Source organism: Loxodonta africana, chromosome 1 (assembly GCF_030014295.1).
Source record: "Loxodonta africana isolate mLoxAfr1 chromosome 1, mLoxAfr1.hap2, whole genome shotgun sequence".
NCBI classification, from domain to species: Eukaryota; Metazoa; Chordata; class Mammalia; order Proboscidea; family Elephantidae; genus Loxodonta; species Loxodonta africana.
This window is the reverse complement of record NC_087342.1, coordinates 96391557-96418561: the sequence shown is the minus strand read 5'-3', so window position 1 is coordinate 96418561 and position 27005 is coordinate 96391557. Positions and strand designations below refer to the sequence as shown.

The following is a 27005-nucleotide window of genomic DNA, read 5'->3' as shown; positions in this document are numbered from 1 at the left end:
CCTTTTCTCGTTAGCCCAGACACCGTCAGCAGAATGCCGGACGTCGAGGAGAATGTGCCCCAGAAAGACCTTGGGGATAGAGAGAGCAGGCCCTGTAAGCCCCCAACACCAGGACGGAGCCAGGAAGACGAGAGCAGTCAGGAGGACCACCCTCCGGGTAGGTTCGGCCAGCCGGTCCCTGTCGCCCCCTCGGGGGTGCTTAGTGTGTGTTCGGCTGGCAGGGAGCCACCTGCCAGGGCCCCAGCGTCTTTAAGGGAGCCCGTAGACCCCTGCAACCTCACAGTTTTCTCTTTTCACCCTGCCTCTCCCCATCTTTATCTCCCTTCTCCTTATCTCCTTCACCCCAATCTATTTACCTGTTGACCAGAAAGTCTTCAAAGAGTTTTTGGTACCTGAAAAAGAAATGACCCAAGCGAGGTTACTTGAATTGAATTTGTCAGTCAGTTCAAAGGCATCTTTGTGTTTTAAATTTGTGTGTAGGTGGAAAATGGTCGATAACTGGGGTCCCAAATGATCTCAGGAAGCAATGCTGCCCTGGGCTCATATTATTTAGCTCTGGGTTACAGCCTTGAAAACCCCATGGAGCTGTTCTACTCTGGCCACATGAGGTGACCACGTATCGAAATGGACTCCTCAGCAACAACAAACAACAACAAAAAGTAGATGTTTTGGGTTCACATTAGGGCACCAGGTCTCCTCCACACTTAGTGGTACGTCAGACCTCACTGGGACTGGCACTGCATTTCTTTTATAATAATACCCAGAGAATTTAACCAGTCGTCAGTCGGAAGATCTGTCCACACCGGACAACCTGAGCTCCAGTTGAATTACATCTGTGTCTCTTATGGCCACATGGGGTCGCTGCTGATTAACAGAATGGCACCAAAGTGTCCTCTTGGGATGCCTTGGAGTATTGATTTGAAATACTTCTACAATTGATGTGAACCTGATATAGGGTGAAAGTCAACTTTTTGTAATACAATTTAAGTTTTTGAGGTGGTTGTTTCAAGGAACCCATAGGTAAAACAATTCTCTATAAAATGAATAGCCAAATTCCTCTTTTTTTCTGAATATGAAGTTTTATGTATTAGGTTGGCTTCGTTGGGTTATTATCTTTATTCTGGAAAATTTCTTTGTTCTTGGATCTATTTTAGTTGCATTTTATTTCTGATTTCATTTTGAGCCCTCCGCTTTCCTAGATTTTATAGTGCTGTTCTGGAGTTGCTTAGTGTTGTGGTACTCTCGAGCAACAAACAAAACGATCTTGTCAAGGCAGGTTGTGAACTTTGATATGTTGTAGGTGGAAGATGTCTCTGTGTATAATATTTCCCTCAGTCCTCCCATAAGCTGCTATAACTCAACTACACTTTGAAGATTTTCACTTAGTTCTCACTTAAAATTAGTGATCATCGATGTATCTATTCACATATTTTGAAGAGGCTGAAGAAATAAAGGAAACTTCAACCTCTCGCTTAAGGTTCAGTTTGCCTTTATCTATGCAGGGACTCAGTGGTTTTTTAAATAAAGTTCTACAATAATATTTTCTCCTCAACTTTTTATTTGGAAGTATTTCAAATCTATTGAAAATTAAAAAATAGTAATACAGTGAACACCCACATTATTAACATTCTGTCATATTTGCTATTTTCTTTATAATTTTTTTCTTTCTTTCTGAAGTTTACAGACAGCTTGACTTTACTGTTAAATCTTGTGTCTTCTAAGAACAAGAGCGTTCTCCTATGTAACCTCTTTCCTACAATGAGTTTATTTTTCCTTTTAACATTTTAAAATCTTTTTATTATGGCAAATTCAAACATTCACAAAAGCAGAGAGACTAGCATAATGAACCTTCATTGACCATCGCCTGACTTCAGCAGTTCTCAACTCATGGCCAATCTTTTTTCATCTATGTCCCCTCCACATCTTGAAGCCAAATAATTTTTTTTGTGACCAAATTATGAAGCTTTATTGAAAGTGAGTGAGAAGATATAATTTACTATGTGCAACTTTATTTTATACAAAGTAATCATTATAACTGCTGTGTATACCCAGTATGTGAGAATGCTATCAGCTGGGTCTATACTAAGAACTTAGGACAGTGATCCCATATGTCAGTCCTGGTGTGCAACCAAATTCTTAGCAATATTTAGTGAAATGAAATAATAAGGATATTGTAATGAGTTTTTCCTAAAGCTAAATTAATTGAGTTTAAAGGACGGTTCTTTATTCTGACAGTATTTCCTTTCTGCTTTTTTATAGGCTAAAATAACCTTTTATGAAATGTTGATTTTGGTGGTGATAGGGTGGATTTTTTTATTGTTTGTTGATTTGCTCGTTTCAGTGTTTATGCTTGGCAAAATAAACAGTCGGCAAGTTGGCAGTTGCTGAAAATCTTTTTGGAGATTTTATTGGTCTGTGGAATCCTAGGAAACCCTGGTGGCGTACTGGTTAAAAGCTACAGCTGCTAACCATAAGGTCAGCGGTTCGAATCCATCTGGCTCTCCTTGGAAACTCTGTGGGGCAGTTCTACTCTGTCCTATACGGACGACGACAATGGGTTTTGGTGGAACCCTAAAATCTGAGAACTACTGCTTTAGAGGGCTATGGTGACTTCGTAGCCATTCAGTAAGATCCAATTATTATCTGTAGGGAGAATTTGGATTCATTGTGTATAGCATCAGAAACGGGAGAGGAGAGTGGAAGCATAATGCCCTTAGATAAAAATTTATTTTTACAAACTGCTTCTTTGCTGCTTCAATTATTATTTTACATTTCAAGAGAGCAGTTTTTAATCAGTTTGTCTTTCTGTTTTTTTTTTTTTTTTATAAACCAGCATCTTTGTCCTCCCTTCTCCCCATGCTGACAGTTCTAAGAGTTTCCAGCACTGTCACAGGGCAGAGTTCAGAAAGCCTAGATGATTAGAGGGATTGAGTCTGTGTAAGATCAGTTTGATGAATCTGAATGTGGAGCCTGTTCGGTTGAGTGACTGTCTGAATAAAATAGAAATTCAGGCTTGTGTGGGCTCCCTTCCCTATTGCTGGTCACTGTGCTTTTTTCCAGAGAAGCTATCATAAATGTTTTCTGTCACAGATCTGATGAAGACAGTTTCCAGCTTGAGCATTGCCCGTGAGTCTGTGGTGAATCATGATTTCCACATGGAAGAGGAGGTTTTACCTCCAAACAGGTACAGGCCCTTCTACTGTCCCTGTTTTACTCATCCTGGCACAGGTCCATAGCACAGGCCTGGAGCATTTTTATTTAACAATACAGTCAGCATTTGCATATAAGCCTTAAGAGGTCTCAACAACTTCAACAGGAGAGTAATAAGTTGTAGTTACTAGTATCAAAGTCTCAAGGAGCAAATGTTATTTAAGCAGCAAATAAGCCTATTATTGTTGCAATGTTCCCTTTGGGATACCAGTTAATAATGAAATAGAAGTAAGGTGGATATCAGATCTCTTTGGTAGACTTGGAGTAAGTAGCCTGCAGTAACTATCTATTGCCATATAAGAAATCACTCTAAAACTTAGCAGCTTATAACAACATTCATTATCTCACAGTTTCTGGGGTCAGAGATATGGGCACGGCTTAACTATGTGTCTCTGGCTCAAAGTCTTTCATGGGGTTACGATCTGCTGACAGTTGGCCAGAGGCCTCCCTTGGTTCCTTGCCGCATGGACTTCTGCATAGGGTAGCTCACAACATGGCAGCTGGCTTCCTTCAGAGTGAGAGGGTGAGAGGCTGTGCCCAAGACAGAAACCACAGTCTCCTTGTAATGTAATCTTAGAAGAGTTATTCTGTCACCCCTGCAACATTCTGTTTGCTAGAAACATGTCATAAAATCCTGCCCACACTCAGGGAAGTGGATGATGCATGGGTATGAATAGTGGGAAATGAGTATCTTCGGGGCCATCTTGGAGGCTGCCTACCACATGGTCCCTAGCGGTTACCCTTTTAAATGGCCACAGATTATACAGGCGCAAATTAAAAGATTGATTTTCTAATAGTTTTTTTTTTTTTTTTTGGCTTCATAAATCAGCTTACTATTCAGCGAAGCAGGATCAGAACCCTGTTGATAAGTAATGTCCTGCTCCATCAAGCTTTATTTTGGTTCTCCGTAGTTACATTGGGATGTCTGGGTAGTGCAAACAGTTTGCAGTCGACTACTAACCTGAAGGTTGGCAGTTTGAACCCACCCAGTGGTGCCACAGGAGAAAGGCTTGCTGACCTGCTTCCTTGAAGATTACAGCCAAGAAAACCTTATGAGGCAGTTCTACTCTGTAACACATAGGGTCACCATGAGTCAGAATCAACTCTGTGGCAATGGGTTTTTTTTTTTTTTTTTTAGCTGTACTGACTTTGCAATAAATAAGAGACATTCAGTAAATATGAATTGAATGGCTCTGTTGGATTATTGGCAGGTAAATGGGTAAAATTCAGTGTCAGATTTTACATTTTAATGTAATTCTAATTTCCCACTGATAGACAGATAAGGAATGGCAGCTTGTGATTAGTTGACTTTCTTAAATGCTTCTGGTATTTGGTTATTTCATAGACTGTTATAAAGTGCCTTTCTCTAGGTAATGCATAGTATAGGGGAAGTCAGCACAACTTGACTAAGGCAAAGGAAGCCACCGAGAGACAGGAAAATTGGACGAATGGAAATGGGGAACCCAGGGAGGCGAGGGGTGTGCTGACACATTGCAGGGATTGCAACCCATGTCACAAAACAATTTGCGTATAAATTTTTTGAATGGGAAATTAATATGCTCTGTAAACTTTTACCTAAAGCACAATAAATAAATAAAGTGCCTTTCTCTGTCACGAGTTGCTCCCCTGGTCTTCATACTCCTTTGATTTACCTTTGCCTGCTACCAGTAAGTATCCATGCCTATCCGTCTCTCACAATGCTTAGATACGGTTTTCGTTGCTGGCCGAGGAGGAGAGAAAGGTGAAATTGGGAGAGTGAAGGTCTGCGAAAGGTGTGGTGGTGAGGGAGTTGGGCGGAAGAAGAATTGAGACAGGGAGAAATAAACCTGGGTAAACAGTAGTATTCAGAGCTGGGTTTCCAAGTATGGTAATACAAAAATAAATTGGGACAAAGAATGGAATAAAGTTTGAGGTTATTCATTATCCATACATAGTTGGCAGTTGATTTTGCCTAAGGCTCATAGGATGATGCTAATTACAATTTTAGGTTCCTAAGGGAAATCTCAGGAGCCCTGGTGGTGCATTGGTTAAGTGCTGGGTTGCTAACTGAAAGAGTGCTTTGAATCCACCCAGTGGCTCCGTGGGAGAAAGACCTGGTGATCTGCTCCCACAAAGATTACAGCCTAAAAAACTCTGTGGGGCCGTTCTACTCTGTCACATGGGGTCGCCATGAGTCTGAATTGACTCTATGGCAATGGGTTTTGCATTTATATATATATATATTTCTAACACACACACACACAAATATATATGTATATCCTAAAAGCTTTATATATGTATATTCCAACACACACACACATAAAGCCAAACCCATTGCCACTGAGTTGATTCTGACTCATGGTAACCCCATGTGACAGAGTAGAACTGCCCCATATAAACATATTCTGACACGTGTGTGTATAACTGTCTTTGCTGTCTAGAAGCTTCTGTGGGAAGAGAGTTGCGTAACAGATAACAACTGATCACACTGTTCAGTTTGTTCATACCTGTGCGTATAGAGTTTAATGAGAGTGCTCAGCTGCCTGGAGAGGGTCAGGGAGACTTGCCTATGGAGGTAAGACCGAAAGGATGAATAGGTGCTTTCTAGATAGTCTAAGTGGGAAAGGATACTCTAGGCAAAGGAAACATGTCAGAGGCCCAGAGTGTGGTAGAACGTGGTGTGTTCTTTACAAGTGGTTTGGTGTGGCTAATCACAAGGTGTTATGGGGCAGGAAGGGAGAAATTGAAAAGGGAGGTAGAGGGATATCATGAAGGGTTATATAAGTCATCTATCCTGCTGATGATGGGGAGTCCCTAAAGGACTTTAAATGAGCATGACATCACGATCAGAATTGCATCTTACAAAAATCATTTATTTTAAAATGGTGGCATTATGGAGAATAGCTTAAAAAGGGACAAGACGGGAGGCAGAAGGAGCAGTAAATGAACTATTGTAATAGTCCAGGTAAGAGACGATGGTAGGAAAAGATGGATACCAGAGATACTTATGAAGCGGAATTTATGGAAATTGATAACTGACTGGATAAATGGGACAAGGAGAAAGGAGTTAAGAGCAAGCCCAGTACATCCTCCAGTACATATTACCTCTGACAAGTGAGACTGGCGTGTTGGGACAGGAACTCTGACTTGTTTTATTCATCTCTGTATTGGTTATAATTTTGTTTGTTTACAAGGAGCATGTATTACTACTGTATTTTTTTAATGGGGAAAAAGACAGGTCTTTTGGGATTACATGACTGGACAGATGATGGTGCCACTAAGATTGGGGATACAGAGGGAACAGGTTTGGAGCAAAAAGATAGGGAATTTAATTTTAGTTCTACTGATTTGGAAATATCTGTGGGACATTCAGGTATTATCAAAGAAAGAATAGCTTTTCTTAGATATTAGGGATGGGAAAAAAATGAAAGACCATCTAGTTCAATGCTGTATGTATACATAAATGGAATCTAGACTTAGATTAAACTGGATGATTTTCAGCTTTCAGTGGCCTGACCTTTGTCCAGGGTTCTTCCTACATCAGGGGGAGGGCTGCACTGGAACCAGGAGGAGCCCTTCTGAGAGGTTTCTCTGATGCCCTTGACATCCAAGTCTCTTACCAGCTTATTCAAATCTATGGCAGTCCAAACATAGTTCCTGGCCCTTCCTTGTCAATACAATGGTCTTTTATCATATCAAATGCCATTTGGGGCTTAGGAGATTATGACCCTATAACAATTTTTGGTAGAGAGAGTAATTTGCTCATTTAACCCTCTTACAGACTAGAAAGCAAAGTCAAGGAGACAATGCATAGTACCTTTTGGGACCATCTTAAAGAGCAACTATCAGCTACTCCCCCCGACTTCACTTGTGCTCTTGAACTTCTGAAAGAAATTAAAGAGGTGAGTGACCAACCTTCCTTTTGTGGACATGACGTTCCTAGACATCCCCCAGTTCACTGGAATGTCAGTGGCTACCAAATCCTATGTGGCATGCTTTTTTTCTGAACATGGTCCCATGTCAGCCAGGGTCTAATCAGGAGACAGAAATCACACAGTAATTTGAACAAGGAAGGTTTAATATAAGAATTATTATAACAAGATTGGAGAAAGAGAGCTTGGCTAGTGTGAAGTAAAGAGAACTCTAAAGAATACTGGAATAGCAGATTTAAGGAGCAGGTACTGCTCCTAGGGCTGAGAATTCCCAAGAACCTTGTTGGAGGGGACATGGCTGTGGCTCACTGAATGACAGAGTTGCTGCATCAGGTGCCAGGGAAAGCCATTCATGGGGAGGTGTCTTGCTGGAAGCACTCTGCTATACACCCACCTGAGTGCCAGAGGAAGTTGCTAGCTGCTGTGTGCTGCTGACCATGTGCACTGCAGGATCTAGGTGCTGGAGAGGCCACCTGTGCTAGATGAGCCTGGCACTGGAGAAGCAGTCACTTGCTCTGTGGGAGCCAAGCACTGGAGAAACCATGCATGCTGCAAAGCCTGCAAGGTGAACATACCAGAACCAGAAGAAAAGTTCCTTTTGCCATGCCTTTCTAGGGTGTGGTGAACACACCCTAAAGTGACCCCCAGTGAGTATGGGTAAGATATGCAACTTGATTCTAATCGGAGAATATGGCAGAGGTGTTGGGACATCACTCCCATGACTATGTTTCATTACATAAGACTCTGTCTTAGCAGACTGGAGGGAGAGACTCTCCTGCTGGCCTTGAAGGAGCAAACAGATATGTTGTGAACTGTCTGTGGAGAAGGCCATGTGGCAGGGAATTGTGGGTGGCCTCTAGGACCTGAGGGCAGCATCCAGCCAACAGCCAGTAAGAAGCCAGACTCCTCAAGTGTTCCAATGATCTTGGAAACAGATTGCCCAAGTCAAGCCTCCAGATGAGAATGCTACCCAGCTAACACCTTGCTTGCAGCCTTGTGACACCCTGAACAGAGGAACCAACTTAACTGTCCCTGAACCCATGGAAACTATGAGATAAGAAACGTATGTGTTGTCTTAAGCCTCTACTTAAGATAATTTGTTACGCAGCATAGAAAACTAATAAATAGCACCCTCTACAGACAGAAGGTCCCTGGGTGGTCCAAGCAGTTTGAGATTGGCTACTAGCCTAAATGTTGGTGGCTCAAACCCACCCAATGGCATGTGGAAGAAAGGCCTGGCAATTTGCTTCTGTAAAGTTAAGCCAAGAAAATCCTATGGGGCAGTTCTACTCTGTAACACATGGGTTCACTGTGACTTGGAATCAGCTTGAACGTAATGGGTTTGGTTGGTTGTTTGTTTTTACAGACAGAGCTTAAAATTGTGCCATGTGGCAAAGGAAAAATATTTAAAGTCTGAGCTCCATTTTTGCAGAGCAGGGAAGAGAGGGATGGATTTGGACTTGAACCAAAAACCTGTTGCTGTCGAGTCAATTCTGACTTGTAGTGACCCTATAGGACAGAGTAGAAATGCCCCTATAGGGTTCCCAAGGAACAGCTGGTGGATTTGAACTGCTGACGTTTTGGGTTAGCAGTCAAGCCCTAAGCACTGCACCAGCAGGGCTCTGGATTTGGAGTTGAGAGGCAATTAATTGATAAATGGCATAGTCCACAACTTTAGCTATTCAGCTTCCATATGCATCCTTCTACACACACTTGAATTTCTGTATTTCTGTCTAATAGGATATAGCTATCTGTTTTACAAGTTCTCACCCTTTTCCAAAATGTTATTGTATCCATTCCTGGCTTTATTGTTCCTCAAATTCAGTCACACTGAATATTTTGTTACTTGAAGGCCAAATTGTAGAGTTAACTTCCAGCAATGTATATATAAAATAATAATAAGGAGAGAGAAAAAGAAAATGTTTAACATACACAAATAAGCACACACCTATAATAAGCAATGAGAAAACTTCTAGTCCTTTTTTTTTTGTAATTGGTAATGAGGCTTGTAGTTGATACTGGTGGCTTCCTTCTTCCATTACTGATTCCATATTTCCCTTGTTTTGTGCCAGCGCTTCAGTTGGTCAGGTTTTTTTTTATTTGGTGGAGTATCCCAAACCTTCATTCTCAAGGGGTCTAAGTTGTCAAATGTTTAGCTCTTTTGGTTTGCTGTAGTTTTCCATTAACCTTTATTATTAGGCACAGAAGTACTAAGAGGCACCTTGGAGGCACTGCCTCCTGGATCAATTAATCCAGTCAGTAGAGTAACTCATTTTTTTTTTTTTTTTTTCCTGTTGGTTCAGTGGCATACAGAGCACAAAATGGCCAGGTGGCAGTCTTATTTTCCAGTTCGCCGTAACCATTGTATCCCTTGACGCAAGTATTCCCCCCAAATCAGCAGAGCTCAAAGTTGCCAGGACAGGAAACAAGAAAATTTCAAATGGGTTATTAGGTATAATAGTGAGAGGAGCTAGTCCTACTTCTACCCCTTGATTCAGAGGTAGCACCATATAATGGTCTTTGATTCAAAGCATATGCTGTATCCTATAAGATAGAATTCCTTCCTTTCAGGGTATTGTCCTTTGACTAATGCCATAACTGAGTCTTTAATAAGCCACTTAACTTTCCAGATAGGCCTGTCACTTCTCAATAATGCGTTATGTGGTAGGACTAATTAATTCCATGGGTAAACCCACTGCTGCACTTCCTTTGCTGTAAAATGCATTCTTAGATCAGCTGCAACGTTATAGGGCATGCCAGGACAGTGGATAAGGCATTCTGTGAGTACACGGGTGGTACTGGCAGAAGCATTACATACAGGGAAGGCAAATTCATATCTAGAATATGTGTATATTCCAGTGAGGATCAATCTCTGCCCCCTCCACAGTGGAACAGGTCCAGTGAAATCAATCTGCCATCAGGTAGCTGACTGAAAACCCTTAGAGAATGGTGCCATATCAGGGGTTTAGTTTTTGGTCTCTGTGTCAACAGATTAGACACTAAGCAGTAATGTTTGCCAGGATGGCATTGGTAATGAGAAGTCGCTGTTGTTGAGCCCATGCATAGTCTCTATCCATGGGCACTTTGTTCATGGTCTGTTGAGCAAGCACTGTATGACTGGGAAAAGAGGCTGACTGATAGCCACAGAGTACATCATTTTGTCCTCCTGGTTATTAATGGTCTTCCCTGTAGTGTATGATCTTTGGTGAACATTCACATGGACACAAATTCTTTTTTTCTTTTTTTATTGTGCTTTAAGTGAAAGTTTACAATTCAAGTCAGTTTCTCATACAAAAACTTATACACACATTGTTATGTGACCCTAGTTGCTCTCCCTATAATGTGACAGCACACTCCTCCTCTCCGCTCTGTATTTCCTGTGTCCATTCAACCAGCTTTTGTTCCCCTCTGCCTTCTCATCTCACCTCTGGACAGGAGCTGCTCACATAGCCTCATGTGTCTACTTGAGCTAAGAAGGACACTCTTCACCTGTATTGTTTTATGTCTTATAGTCCAGTCTAATCTTTGTTTGAAGAGTTGGTTCAGGAATGGTTTTAGTTTTGGGCTAACAGAGAGTCTGGGGGCCATGCCCTCTGGTCTTTTTACTAGAATTTGAGTTCTGCATCCCACTTTTCTCTACTCCGATTCAGGGAGTCTCTGTCGTGTTCCCTGTCAGGGTAGTCATTGATGGTAGCTGGGCACGATCTAGTTCTTCCTGTCTCAGGCTGATGGACTCTTTGGTTTGTGTGGCCCTTTCTGTCTCTTGGGCTCATATTTTCCTTGTGTCTTTGATGTTCTTCATTCTCCTTTGCTCCAGGTGGGTTGAGACAACTGATGCATCTTAGATGGCCACTTGCTAGCTTTTAAGACTCTAGATGCCACTCACCAAAGTGGGATGCAGAACGTTTTCTTAATATACTTTGTTATGCCAGTTGACCTAGATGTCCCTTGAAACTGTGGTCTCCAGACCCCCCACCCCTGCTCCTCTGTCCCTCAAAGTGTTTGGTTGTATTCAGGAAACTTCTTAGCTTTTGGTTTAGTCTAGTTGTGCTGACTTCCCCTGTATTGTGTGTTAACTTTCCCTTCACCTAAAATAATTCTTGTCTACTATTTAGTTAGTGAATACCCCTCTTCCTCCCTCCCCACCCTCATAACCATCAAAGAATATTTTCTTCTGTGTTTAAACCTTTTCTTGAGTTCTTATAATAGTGGTCTCACACAATATTTGTCCTTTTGTGACTGACTAATTTCACTCAGCATAATGCCTTCCAGATTCATCCATGTTATGAGATGTTTCATGGATTCATTGTTGGACACAAATATTTTTACAGTATGTGCCCATTCTGAGAGGTCCATCCACAGACCTCTTCCCCCAACTTCCTCATTGCCAGTTTTCTAATCTTATCCTTTCCAAGGCCCTAACCATCCAGCAAAGCTCTTAGTAACTGCTCATAATCAGTGTAGAACTGTACTTCTGACCACCGCTCATTCCACACGTAGTGGAAGACCAAATGAACTGCCTGAAGTTCTGCCCATTGAGAGAATTTTCCTCACCACTGCCTTTCAGGGCCACCCCTGAGGGGGCGTTGTGGGGCTTCAGCTGTCCATTTTCAGCTGATACCAGCATATTGTATGTACCTAGGTCCCAGTTTTTTTTTTTCCTTCTTCCTCTTCTTCCTTAGTCAACTGGTTGTAAAGAACATCCAGGAGGCCATAGGCATGGGTTGAGGGAAAGGAGGCAATGCAACAGGAGTTGCTGTTAATGGAGTCAAAGCCACCTGCTCATGAAACTTACTTGTACCTTTTGGACCTGCCTATGCTTGGTATCTTATAAGCATAAGGCATTTCCATTTGATGATAGATTCCTGCTGTTTATGCCCAATATTACTGGGTAGGTTAGACAACACCTAATTCTTGATGGAAAACTCAGGGCACATGGTCACCTGATGTCCCACAGTTAGATGTTTATTCTCTACTAAGGTCCAGTAGCAAGTCAGAAGCTGTTTCTCAAAAGGTGAGAAGTTGGGGGAGGGGCCAAGATGGCAGAGTAGTCAGATGCTTCCAGTGAAACCTCGTACAACAAAGACCCAAAAGAACAGTGAAACGATTACATTTATGACAAGCTAGAAGAGCTGAACATTAAAAGCAAAGTTAGAAAATGGACTGAGCGGCAGGGGGAAGGAGAGACAGTTCAGAAGTGGAAAGGAGTTGCTGGACCTGAATTGCCGGGATCCCTCAGGCACCATTCCTGGGAGTGGCTGTGGCGGGGCTGGTGGTAGTGTTTGGCTGCAGTGTCCTCCGGGTGAAGCAGCCACCTGCACAGCCTACTCACACCTCCAGAACCAGAGAATAATGGCGCTTTAGCAAAAGCTAAGTACTTGTATATATTTTAGCATGCCCCAAAGCCAGCTTCAGTAGCTGTCGTTTTCCCTGGGCCTGAGGTAGGTCCTGTTGCGTATCCTGAGCCATTCTCCTGGCCTTGGAGAAGAAATAAATACACAGTTGGGCAAAGATAATCTGCCAGCTCCATTAACCTGGGGAGCTCAGGAGAGAAGCAGCTTCTGTCCAGGCATAAACAGTTTGTGGACTTTGAATACCTTTCCCCTCTGCATGGACCTGTATTGGCCTATTTCAGGAGAATAGGCCCTTGTTGGCAGGCTGCAACTGTTTCAGCTGTGTGGTGGCAAGGCGGGAGTTTGATTTTTTATACCGCTTTACCTATTAAACAGGGTCCTCACATACCCACATCAGGGGCCTAGGGACTGGTGGCTCCACTCAGGTCACCCAGCCACCCATGACAGGGGTCCAAGGATAAGTGGTACCTCCCAGTCTTTACAACCAAAAGTACTGGGTGCCCATGATCCATCTGCAGGACCCACCCCCCTGTGCGCTCTAGGGAACAGGGACACGTTTTCCTCACAGACACTCGGGACAGTTGTCGGCCCCCTGCCTTGTTCAGAGGGTGACCTCCGACTGCAACCAGATACCGGTACTTACACCAATCACCCCTGCCTCTCTAAGACTGTAGGACAGAGCCTGTACCACACACTTGATGACCAACGACCTGGACACCTGAGCTGAATCCATACAGGAAAAGTGAATGGACTCCTAGGCTCATATACCTGGTAACAGCTCTAGCCATCTGGTGACAAGACGTTAAAGCTTCAAAGGCAAAAATAAGCTAGCCCACTTGAGCAACCTAATTGGATGTATCAAAAAAAAAAAAAAAAGCTAGCATATAGTAAGCAAACATAAAATAAACTAATACAATAACTTATAGATGGCATGGAGACAACAGTCGATATCAAATCACATAAAGAAGCAGACCATGATCGCTTCAACAAGCTCTCAAAACAAAGAATCAAGGGGTCCTCTGGATGAAGGTGCCTTCCTGGAATTACCAGATACAGAATACAAAAGATTAACATACAGAACTCTTCAAGACATCAGGAAGAAGATCAGGCAAACCACAGACAAGGCAAGAAACAAACAGATAAAGCAGTTGAAGAAATTAAAAAGGTTATTCAAGAACATAATGAAAAATTTAATAAGCTGCAAGAATACATAAAGAGACAGCAATCAGAAATTCAGAAGATTAATGATAAAATTACAGAATTAAACAACTCAATAGAAAGAGGAGCAGAATTAAGCAAGTGGAAGGCAGAATTGGTGAGACTGAGGATAAAGCACTTGGCACCAATATATTGGAAGAAAAATCAGATAAAAGAATTAAAAAAATGAAGAAACCCTAAGAATCATGTGGGACTTTATCAAGAGAAATAACCTATGAATGATTGGAGTACCAGAACAGGGAGGGATAACAGAAAATACAGAGAGAATTTGGCAGAAAACTTCCCTGATATTGTGAAAGATGAAAAGATATCTATCCAAGATGCTCATCGAACTCCACATAAGGTAGATCTTAAAAGAAAGTCACCAAGACATAATCAAACTTGCCAAAACCAAAGATAAAGAGAGAATTTTAAGAGCAGCTAGGGATACGTGAAAAGTCAACTACAAAGAAGAGGCAATAAGAATAAGCTTGGACTACTTAGCAGAAACCATGCAGGCAAGAAGGCAGTGGGATGACTTATATTAAAAATTGAAGGAAAAAAATTGTGAGCCAAGAATCATATATTCCAGGAAAACTGTCTCTCAAACATGAAGGCAAAATTAGAACATTTCCAGATAAACAGAAGTTTAGGGAATTTATAAAAACCAAACCAAAACTCTAAGAAATACTAAGGGGAGTTCTCTGGTTAGAAAATCAATAATATCAGATATCAACCCAAGATTAGAACACTGGACAGAGCAATCAGATGTCAACCCAGATAGGGAAATCACAAAAATAAATCAAGATTAAAAAATGCTCAAAACAGGAAATGGCAATGCCATTATGTAAAAGAAGACAACATTAAAACAATAATAAAGAGGGACTAAGAACTGTAGTCATAGATCTTTCATACGGAGAGGAAGACGAGGTGATATGAAGAAATAAAAGTTAGGTTTAAACTTAGAAAAATAGGGGTAAATATTAAGGTAACCGCAAAGGAGACTAACAGTCTTTCTCATCAAAATAAAATACAAGAATAAAATAGAGACTCACCAGAAACAAAATCAACTACAGAGAATAAGAGGAAAAGACAACATGTAAAGATAAACTACTCAGCACAAAAAATTAAGTGGGAAAAACTGTTGACAACACATAAAAAAAGACATCAAAATGACAGCACTAAATTCATACCTATCCATAGTTATGCTGAATGTAAATGGATTAAATGCACCAATAAAGAGACGGAGAGTGGCAAAATGGATTAAAAAAACACAACCTGTCTATATGCTGCCTACAAGAGACACTCCTTAGAGATACAAACAAACTAAAACTCAAAGAATGAGGAAAAAATCAAGCAAACAATAATAAAAGAGCAGGAGTGGCAATATTAATTTCTGACAATATAGACTTTAAAGTTAAATCCATCACAAAGGATAAGGAAGGACACTATATAATGATTAAAGGGACAGTATACCAGGAGGATATAACCGTATTAAATATTTATGCACCCAATGATAGGGCTGCAAGATACATAAAACAAACTCTTAACAGCTTTGAAAAGTGAGATAGACAGCTCCACAGTTACAGTAGGAGACTTCAACACACCACTTTCGGCGAAGGACAGAACATCTAGAAAGAAGCTCGATAAAGACATGGAAGACCTAAATGCCACAGTCAACCAACTTGACCTCATAGACATACCCAGAACAATCCACCCAACAGCAGTCAAGTATGCTTTCTTTTCTAATAAACATAGAATGTTCTCTAGAATAGACCACACATTAGGTCATAAAGTAATCTTTAGCAGAATCCAAAACATCGAAATATTACAAACCATCTTCTCTGACCATAAAGCCATAAACATAGAAATCAATAACAGAAGAAGCAAAGAAAAGAAATAAAACACTTAGAAACTGAACAATACCCTGCTTAAAAACGACTGGGTCATAGAAGACATCAAGGATGGAATAAAGAAATTCATAGAATCCAATGAGAATGAAAACACTTCCTATCAGAACTTTTGGGACACGGCTAAAGCAGTGCTCAGAGGCCATTTATATCAATAAATGCTCCCATACAAAAAGAAGAAGGGGCCAAAATCAAAGAATTATCCCTACAACTTGAACAAATAGAGAGCACCAGAAGAAAGCAAAGAAAAACAATTGAAAGAGTTAAGAAGATGAAAAGCTGGTTCTTTGAAAAAATTTACAAAATTGATAAACCTCTGGCCAAACTGACATAAACAGGAGAGGAAGCAATTAACCCAAATAAGAAATGAGATGGGTGATATTACAACAGACCCAACTGAAATTAACAGAATCATATCAGATTACTATGAAAAATTGTACTCTAACAAATTTGAAAACCTAGAAGAAATGGATGAATTTTTAGAAACACACTACCTACTGAAACTAACACAGAGGTAGAACAACTAAGTAAACCCATAATAAAAGAAGAGATTGAAAAGGTAATTAAAAAACTCCCAACAAAAAAAAAGCCCTGGCCCGGATGGCTTCACCCCAGAGTTCTACCAAACTTTGAAAGAAGAGTTAACACCACTACTACTAAATGTATTTCAGAGCATAGAAAAGGATGGAATACTCCTAAACTGATTCTGTGAAGCCAGCATATCCCTGATACCAAAACCAGGTAAGGACACCACAAGAAAAGAGAATTACAGACCTATATCTCTCACGAACTTAGATGCAAAAATCCTCAACAAAACTCTAGCCAATAGAATTCAACAACATATCAAAAAAATAATCCACCATGACCAAGTGGGATTTATACCAGGTATGCAAGGATGGTTCAATATTAGAAAAATAATTAATGTAATCCACCATATAAATAGAACAAAAGACAAAAACCACATGACCTTATCGATTGATGCAGAAAAGACATTCAACAAAGTCCAATAACCATTCATGATAAAAACTCTCAGCAAAATAGGAATAGAAGGAAAATTCCTCAACATAATAAAGGGCATTTATACAAAGCCAACAGCCAACATCATCCTAAATGGAGAGAGCCTGAAAGTGTTTCCCTTGAGAACGGGAACCAGACAAGGATGCCCTTTATCACCATTCTTATTCAACATTGTGCTGGAGGGTCTACCCAGAGCAATTAGCCTAGACAAAGAGATAAAGGGCATCTAGATTGGCAAGGAAGAAGTAAAACTATCTCTGTTTGCAGATGACATGATCGTATACACAGAAAACCCTAAGGAATCCTCCAGAAACCTACTGAAACTAATAGAAGAGTTCAGTAAAGTATCAGGTTACAAGATAAACATACAAAAATCAGGATTCCTCTACATCAACAAAAAGAACATCAAAGAGGAAATCACCAAATCAATACCATTCACAGTAGCCCCCAAGAAGATAAAATACTTAGGAGTAAATCTTACCAAAGATATAAAAGAGCTATACAAAGAAAACTACAAGGTACTAGTGCAAGAAACCAAAAGGGACCTACATAAGTGGAAAAACATACCTTGCTCATGGATAGGGAGACTTAACATTGTAAAAATGTCTATTCTATCAAAAGCCATCTATGTATACAATGCACTTCCGACCCAAATTTCTACGACATTTTTTAATGTGATGGAGAAAAAAATCACCAACTTCATATGGAAGGGAAAGAGGCCCCAGATAAGTAAAGCATTACTGAAAAAGAAGAAGAAAGTGGGAGACCTCACTCTACCTGATTTTAGAACCTATTATACCACCACAGTAGTCAAAACAGCCTGGTACTGGTACAACAACAGACACATAGACCAATGGAACAGAATTGAGAATCCAGATATAAATCCATCCACATATGAGCAGCTGATATTTGACAAAGGCCCGGTGTCAGTTAATTGGGAAAAAGATAGTCTTTTTAATAATTGGTACTGGCATAACTGGGTATCCATCTGCAGAAAAATGAAACAGGACCCATACCTCACACCATGCACAAAAACTAGCTCCAAATGGATCAAAGACCTAAAGTCTAAAATGATAAAGATCATGGAAGAAAAAATAGAGACGTTAGAAGCCCTAATACAAGGCATAAACAGAATACAAGACATTACTAAAAATGCTAAAGAGAAACCAAATAACTGGGAGCTCCTAAAAATCAAACACCTGTGCTCATCTAAAGACTTCACCAAAAGAGTAAAAAGACCACCTACAGACTGGGAAAAAATTTTCAGGTATGACATCTCCGACCAGTGCCTGACCTCTAAAATATGCATGATTCTGGTAAAACTCAACCAGAAAAAGACAAACAACCCAATTAAAAAATGGGCAAAGGATATGAACAGGCACTTCACTAAAGAAGACATTCAGGTGTCTAACAGATACTTGAGGAAAATGCTCACCATCATTAGCCATTAGAGAAATGCAAATCAAAACTACAATGAGATTCCATCTTACTCCAACAAGGCTGTCATTAATCCAAAAAACACGAAATAATAAATGTTGGAGAGGCTGTGGAGAGATTGGAACACTTATACACTGCTGGTGGGAATGTAAAATGGTACAACCACTTTGGAAATCAATTTGGCGCTTCCTTAAAAAGCTAGAAGTAGTATTACCATATGATGCAGCAATTCCACTCCTCGGAATATATCCTAGAGAAATAAGAGCCTTTACATGAACAGATATATGCATACTCATGTTCATTGCAGCATTGTTTACAATAGCAAAAAGATGGAAGCAACCAAGGTGCCCATCAACAGATGATTAAATAAATTATGGTATATTCACACAGTGGAATATTACCAATCTATAAAGAACAATGATCAATCTGAGAAACATTTCGTAACATGGAGGAATCTGGAAGGCATTATGCTAAGTGAAATTAGTCAGTTGCAAAAGGACAAATATTGAATGAGACCACTATTACAAGAAGTCGAAAAATAGTTTGAACAGAGAAGAAAATATTCTTTGATGGTTACGAGAAGGGGGAGGGAGGGAGAGAGGGGAGGGGTATTTACTAGCTAGATAGTAGATAAGAACTACTTTAGGTGAAGGGAAAGACAGCACAGAATACAGGAGAGGTCAGCAGAACTGGACTAAACCAAAAGCAAAGAAGTTTTCTGAATAAACTAAATGCTTCCAAGGCCAGTGTAGCAGGGGCGGGGGTTTGGGGACCATGGTTGCAGGGGACATCTAAGTCAATTGGCATAATAAAATCTATTAAATAAACATTGTGCATCCCACTTTGGAGAGTGGCATCTGGGGTCTTAAATGCTAGCAAGCGGCCATCTAAGATGTATCAATTGGTCTCAACCCACCTGGGGCAAAGGAGAATGAAGAACACCAAAGACACAAGGTAATTATGATGCCAAGAGACAGAAAGGGCCACATGAACCAGAGGCTACATCATCCTGAGACCAGAAGAACTAGATGGTGCCCGGCTACAACCGATGCCTGCCCTGACACAGAACACAACAGAGAACCCCTGAGGGAGCAGGAGAACAGTGGGATGCAGACCCCGGATTCTCATAAAAAGACCAGACTTAAATGGTCTGACTGAGACTAGGATGACTCTGGAGGTCATGGACCACAGACCGTCTGTTGGCCCAAGACAGGAACCATTCCCAAGCCAACTCTTCAGATAAGGATTAGACTGGACTATGGGATAGAAAATGATATTGGTGAAGAGTGTGCATCTTGGATCAAGTGGACACATGAGACTATGTGGGGAGCTCCTGTTTGGAGAAGATAAGAGGGCAGGGGGGCCAGAAGCTGGATGAATGGACATGAGAACAGAGAGTGGAGGGAAGGAGTGTGCTGTCTCATTGGAGGGAGAGCAGCTAGGAGTTTATAGCAAGGTGTATACAAGTTTTTGTAGGGAGACTGACTTGGATTGTAAAGCACAAATAATAATAATAAATAAAAAAGGTGAATAAGGTATCTGCAGAAGAGGGCATAGGTTTGCTTAAACATCCTGTGGGTCTGTACTGTAATTTTCCTATTGGTCCTTGCCAGCAACTCCCTACTACATCTTCGTTTGCCATGGACATTCCAGGTATCTTTGGATCTGCTGTATTATAAGGCTCAAATAGTAAAGCAGCTTGTACCACAGCCTGAACTTGCTACAGAGCCCACTCTTGCTCTAGTTCCTACTTGAATTTTACAACCTTGTGAGTGACTCTATAAATGTGTCGAAGTAACAAACTCAAATGTGGTGTATGTTGCTTCAAAAATCCAGAAAGACCTATCAAGTGTTGTGCCTCTTTTTTCATGGTACGTTGTTTGAGGTATGGAAGCTTGTGTTTCACCTTGGAGGAGATAGATAGAGAAGCTCCAGACCACTGAACCTATAGAAACTTCCCTGAGGTGACAGACCCCTGAATTTTTGCGAGGATTACTTGGTATCCTGTAGTTTGTATCTTTCTAAGGCATGTAAAGTACTTTCTGCTTATCAGATCCAATGAACATACGGCCATTTGGGTTTGAACACCACTCATGGTACCAATTCTGTATCAGTCTGGGTCTAATCAGGAGACAGAAACCACACAGTAATTTGAACAGAGAGGCTGCCACACTGGAGAAGCTTGTGGAGAGGAGCACACCAGAACTGGTAAGAAAGGCCTCTTCCTCTTGCAGTATCCCTTTAGTGCCCTCTACTGACAAAACATAACCTTTGTGTCAGCCAGCAAAGAAAAAATATGTAAGGGGCCCAACACCATTTTTGCAGAGTAGGCACGGAAGGGTGAATTTGGAGCCAAGAGGCTCCAATTGATAACTGGCAGTTTATCATTTTAAATAAATAGGATGGAGCAACTTTCATTTTATTTAAGATGAAACTAAATAGTTGGGATCTTGCTATGACAATACAGTATTCCATTCGATTAAACCTATGTTCACTGACCTCACCTCCCCACACCCCCCAAGTTCTGTATGTTTCAGAGGAACACAGGTGAGTAAGAGAGTGCTTATCCACAAGGAATTTCTATTTTTGGGTTAATAGGCTATTTCAAGTGACTCTTAATGGTTCCTTTTGTCTATTACATCCTTGTCCTTTGAAGTAAAACAATCTTAAAAATGTCTTCCTCCTCTATTAAGAGTACTTCATTCCCAGGTGATGTTGTATATTTTATATTTGTTTTACCATACCCCAGATTTTTATTCACATCTTTATCTCATTCTGCCTAGAAAATAATATACTACTGTTGTAGTCGATCCCCTGAGGCCTTGAATTGTCATTGGCCCCTAAACAAATGTAAGTGGTATTCTCTAGGAAATTTAGGAACTCAACTTCTTGATCCTCAGAAGACACAAGTTGGGAAGCCTTTGGCTAATGGGACTGTCCATTGTAGAAAGCTGGGGACTCTAAACAGTGCAACTCCTACTTTGACTTTCTTTTCTTGGCAGATCTTGCTATCACTGCTATTACCACGCCAGATCCGCCTAAGAAGTGAGATTGAGGAAACTCTGAACATGGACCTGCGCAAGCAGGAAGCAGAGCGTGGGACCTTGGATGTCCCTCATCTTTCTAAGTACATTCTCAACATGATGACTTTGCTGTGTGCACCAGTTAGAGATGAAGCAGTGCAGAACCTAGAGAACATTACAGACCCTGTTCAGTTACTGAGGTGTGAAACTTGATGTTTGGCCCCCTGAAACCCACCTCAGCCCCTGGGCAAGGAGAGCTGGGCCAGACACTGAATTGTTGCCCCTGCCTTGGGTGGCTCTTCTCCACTAAAGAGTTGACCAATACCTCTTTTCTCCTCTCTGGCCTAATGGCTTTTCTTTTTCAAAAATGGCCTCACAGCGCCCTTTGTTTATCCTTAGATTGATAGGTCCGGTGTATAACATGCTACCATAAGACATTAGAGTATGTATTCTTTCTCCAGGGAGTTCACACATCCTAGGTATTCTCTTGTCCCAGTTCGCACACTATGAGGCGTACAGGGATGGGAGGTTATCCCTATTTCATAGCTAGAGAAACCAAGATGCAGAAAGTCAAAGCGATTGGCCTAGTGAGTCTGAAGAGCATCACCCATAATCCCACTCCCCAGGGGAATTTTTAACATGCTGGTGTATTTGCTTCCACGGACTACTTTTTTGAAGAGGCAACAGAATGACCATAGTTGAAAGAGATCTAGACTGGAGGCTTCAAGGTCCAGAGACTTATCTGTTTCTAGTTCTGCCATTAAACCCCTTGGCCTTGGGCCCTGGGCTACATAGTCTTTTTTTTTTTTTTTTTGTAAATTTTGGAGGTAGGACTAAGTTAGTTTCAAGGTTCCTCCTGACTCTGAATTACAATGATTTAATGGCTCCTTGCTCGGGTTCCCTCCTCACTAGATTTCTTTCATAATATAAATATTCTATTTCACTATGACAGAGGGATCTTCAAGGTTCTGGGCCTGATGGAAATGGACATGGTGAACTACACCATCCAGAGCCTTCAACCCCGCCTGCAGGAACACTCCATCCAGTATGAACGGGCTAAATTCCAGGAACTCCTCAACAAGCAGCCTAGTATGTATATAAATTGAAAGCAGGAGTAGGAAGATATGACCCCTTGGGTCTGACGTTCAAAATGTTGAGAGTATTCTTCTTCTTTTTTATTTTTAATTTTTATTGTGCTTTAAATGAAAGTTTACAAATCAAGTCAGTCTCTCATACAAAAATTTATGTATACCTTGCTATATACTCCTAGTTGCTCTCCCCCTAATCAGACAGCACACTCCTTCCTTCCAGTCTCTGTTTTTGAAGCCTCAGCCAGCCTCTGACCCCTCTGCCCTCTCATCCCACCTCCAGACAGGAGCTGCCCGCATAGTCTCATGTGTCTACTTGATCCAAGAAGCTCACTCTTCACCACTATCATTTTCTGTCCCATAGTCCAGTCCAATGCCTGTCTGGAGGGAATGGTTCCTGTCGTGGGCTAACAGAAGGTCTCGGGGACCACGACCTCTGGAGTCCTTCTAGTCTCAGTCAGACCATTAAGTCTGGTCTTTTTACAAGAATTTGGGGTCTGCAGCCCACTGCTCTCCTGCTCCCTCAGGGGCTCTCTGTTGTGTTCCCTGTCAGGGCAGGCATCGGTTGCAGCTGGGCACCATCTAGTTCTTCTGGTCTCAGGCTGATGTTTTCTCTGGTTTATGTGGCCCTTTTTGTCTCTTGGGCTCATAATTACCTTGTGTCTTTGGTGTTCTTCATTCTCCTTTGCCCCAGGTAGGTTGAGACCTATTGATGCATCTTAGCTGGCCGCTTGCTAGCATTCAAGACCCCAGATGCCACTCTCCAAAGTGGGATGCAGAATGTTTTCTTAATATATTTTATTATGCCAATTAACTAGATGTTCCCTGAAACCATGGTCCCCAAACCCCCGCCCCTGCTACACTGGCCTTTGAAGTGTTCAGTTTATTCAGGAAACTTCTCTGCTTTTGATTTAGTCCAGTTGTGCTGACCTCTCTTGTATTTCTTCCTCTTCTTAGGAATAGGAAGTTTCTTCCTCAGGTAGGAGGATGGAGAAGGAACATATATCTAAGACAGGCCTGAGAAGCATTTCTTTATTGACCAGAAGTCTATCTTAAAAAGACCGTTAGTCTTGAAACCTCCGAGGCTAAAGATGCTTACATGTGCCCTTCTCTGTCATAGGCCTCCTGGATCACACCACCAAATGGCTAACCCAAGCAGTAGCAGACCTCACCACACCACCTCCAGCTTCCCCTGACACTCCTGACTCCTCCAGTGTGGACTACCTGGCTCCAAACGAGGCAGTCAACAATGCAGCGCCCCTTAGCCCCTCAATGGTGCTGTCCCAGGGCTTCCTGAATCTCCTGCTCTGGGACCCTGAAAATGAAGAGTTCCCTGAGGTAGGAATGGGGTGGAGGGCGGGGAGGCATTGCCCTGTTGTTTTGTACTCAGGGTTTCCATGGAGACCCTCCTTTTCTGATGGCCGGCTCTTCCTTGGCTCCCCAGACCTTGCTGATGGACAGAACCTGGCTGCAGGAACTAGAGTCCCAGTTGTACCAGTTAACCATTGTGGCCTCAGTCTTGCTAGTGGCCAGTAGTTTCTCTGGCAATGTTCTATTTGGTTCACCTCAGTTTGTGGATAAAGTGAAACGTGTCACCAAAGCCCTGACGGAGGAGTTTAACTCCAGGTAAGCTGCACAGGTTTTTTAAAATAGATCTCTTTTAGAATGGAAGGTAACATGTGGCCTTTAGGGCATAGGCAGGTAATGAATGATTGCTTACTTCTACCACAGACCACAGAAAGGCCCTTTGGAACCATCTACAAAGACTGCTGGTATCTTTCTATAAGTGGTCTTGAGGCTTGTGACAAAAAAAAAAAAAAAACAACTTCCTTCCAAAAAGGGTAATGTGGAGGATAGTTTGCTACAAAATGATTCATTATCTTGCTTGCTACAATATACTGTGTATATTCAGGAGTTAGCAGTTGGTCAGCAATATTGATCGAATATCCACTATGTGCAGGGCACCCCACCGAGGAAAAAGAGGAACCAGAGGTCAGGTTGATAATTGCAGTTGGTGCAGTAGGACAAATGACCGTGGAAATTTCCCAAAGAAGTATTTAAACACACACACACACACACACACACACACACACAGAGACACAACCGATGGGACTAAAGAAGGCTGGGTGGATCCAAGCAAGGACAGAACCAAACCACCCTTGACCAGAGTTGACTTTACAGTTTATCTTGTTTTCTTAGAAGTGGCACATGGTACTATATATAGAGGTTAGTTGGGATCTTGAGAGTAAGAGTGAAGATACCGCCCCTACCCACTGGGCCCTGCTGCCTATCAGAGATGTGTGTTGGTCGGGGGGTGGTGGTTGGATTTTCTCAAGCAGCCCTACCTTTTGGTGTGGAGCTTCCACGGCTCTGCCCCTGTGCCAGGGCCACCTGGTGGGTGCCAGCTTACTGTCTTTCATGGTCTAGGCCTGAAGAGGTTATGCTGACTGTGAGTGAACAAGTATCTCAGGAAATCCATGAAAGCCTCAAGAACATGGGCCTTGCTGCTCTGAGCAGTGACAACACAGCATCTCTGATAGGACAGCTTCAGAACATTGCCAAGAAGGAGAACTGTGTCCGCAGTGTCATTGGTGAGCGTGCCTCTGGGAGTCGGGGGTGGGAAGAGGAAGTTGGTGAAGAGGTAGATCCCAGCCCTGGAAGTCAGGTGCTGAACGATTTAGTAATAAAAAGAGTGGGCAAGTCACTGTTTAGGCTTTAGTTTTCTCAAAACGCTGGGTCGAAAATAGATCCTTTTCAGTTTAAAGGCTAACACTATGGTTCTAAGGAGAATCTGCACATGACTTCTAGGTGTGGGATACTGTCCAGGCAAACTGGTTAAGCCTTCCCTGGCCTTCTGGGTCATTCTCTGACTGCAATCCAAACCTGTGGCACCTCCCTCCCCCAACAAGGAATTGCTGCTGAATTAGGCTGGAGGATATGTTCCCATAGTAGGGACCCTACTCCTTAAAACTCCATGTTGGAATGGAGGCCATGAACTTGGCCAGCTTGCTCCTAACCTCAGCATCCTAAAGATCACTCTAGGATCCTCTGTTATTTTAAATACTTACCAGGATCTGATGTTACTTACAGCAAGTTTTTGAACGGTCAGAAATTTACTAGGCCATCAGCTTCTGATCTTTGCTTTGTCCTGGGGAGCTAGATAGCAGCCCCCTTCCCAAAACAAACAAATGATCTTATCTGTTAGCAAGTAGGTAGGTTAGTGAACATCTTTTAAGGTAGAACTTTGGTGCTCTGAGTGCAGGGCAGTGTTTCTCCCTGAAATCCATTTGCCCGTCCCCTGCTCACCGTCTTTTCCTGCTCGCAGATCAGCGGATCCGTCTGTTTCTCAAATGCTGCTTGGTTCTTGGGGTGCAGCGGTCTCTGTCAGATCTCCCTGGAGGCCTTGCTCTCATTGAGGCAGAGCTGGCAGAACTGGGCCAAAAGTTTGTCAGTCTGACGCATCACAATCAGCAGGTGTTTGGCCCCTACTACACTGAAATCCTAAAAACCCTCATCCCCCTGCCCCAGGCACTCTAACGAAAATGAAGTCTCTCTGATAGAACCAGCTCAGAGCCCTGGCACTTTGGACCCACAAGAGAGTCTCATCATTTTCCTGGGGTGACATCACCAGTAGCCGGCAGAACACTCAGGTCTCTTCCCTCCTGCAGCCAGTACACCAGGGCTGTAGGCATTAAATATGTAAACACCAACTGGCCGAAACCCATTCACTAATAAACTTCTGAACTGCAAGAAAACCCTCACTCTTCCTGTGTTGCAGCTGAGGCCAGGCCCTGTTCATCCCCAACTAGCTGAGAGGCCAACAGGCAGGCCCTTAGTTTCCTTCCACTGGCTAGGTGCATCCTTCAGCATGCAGAGCTGAGCAGCCAAGACACCCAGGTACTAGCATTATTTTCTCCAAGGGCAAAACATTTCTCTGAGGGCGCTGAGAACTCTTTGTGGAATTACTGAGTATAAGGCTCCTCTGGAAGTCAAAAATTCATTTTGTACAATTCAGCTCAGGAGAGGGTATAGTTAAAAGATGTTAGAACCCTCATTTCCAGGACCAGACTCACCTGAAACGTTGCAACAGAGAGTTGAGGAATAGCTGAGTCCCACTCTTCTCTTCTGTTGCATGGTCTGACCAGTTACCAGTTGCCGTTGAATGAATTCTAATTCATGGTGACCCCATGTGTGTCAGAATAGACCTGTGCTCCATAGGATTTTCTTAAAAAAATTTATTTTATTTTTGTTGTTGAGAATATACATAGCAGAACATACACCGTTCAACAATTCCTACATGTACAATTCAGTGACATTGATTACATTCTTCAAGTTGTGCAGCCATTCTCACTCCCTTTCATAGGGTTTTCAATGGGTGATTTTTTGGAAGTAGATTGCCAGGCCTTTCTTCTGAGGTGCCTCTGGGTGCCAGCAACCTTTTGATTAGTGCATTAACTGTTTGCACTACCCAGGGTGCATGGTCTGAAGTGGCATGCATATTGGGGACTGGATGAAAATGGATGCTGGCTGCTAGCAAACATTCTGTTGAGGACAGGTTTCAGGATACATGGGATTTCGCTCTCCTAAGTGATTCAGGAGCCCCTGGGTGGTGCAAAGGTCAAGTGCTTGGCTACTTACTGAGGCACCTCAGAAAAGAGGCCTGGGGATCTGCTTCTAAAAGGTCACAGCCTTGAAAACCCCATGGAGTGCAGTTCTGCTCTGCACACATGGAGTTGCCATGGGCTGGAAGTGATTTGGTGGCAACTGGTTTGGTTTTGGATTTAAGTGATGCAGAGGTGAAGTTTGGATAGTTAGGTCAGGGACTGACAAACCAAACCAAAAACCAAACCCACTGCCG

General features: G+C 42.1%; 1 protein-coding gene across 1 annotated transcript; it reads left to right on the top strand.

The window, feature by feature from the left end:
* Positions 1-20: 20 nt before the first annotated feature.
* On the top strand, positions 21-25719 carry TCP11 (t-complex 11). The gene is made up of 9 exons (XM_010600586.3): positions 21-157; positions 3091-3184; positions 6971-7091; positions 21039-21259; positions 22012-22148; positions 23268-23485; positions 23592-23773; positions 24575-24738; positions 25473-25719. The coding sequence occupies exons 1-9, from the start codon at positions 34-36 to the stop codon at positions 25682-25684; spliced, it is 1473 nt and encodes a 490-aa protein (XP_010598888.1). The 5' UTR covers positions 21-33; the 3' UTR covers positions 25685-25719.
* Positions 25720-27005: the final 1286 nt, after the last annotated feature.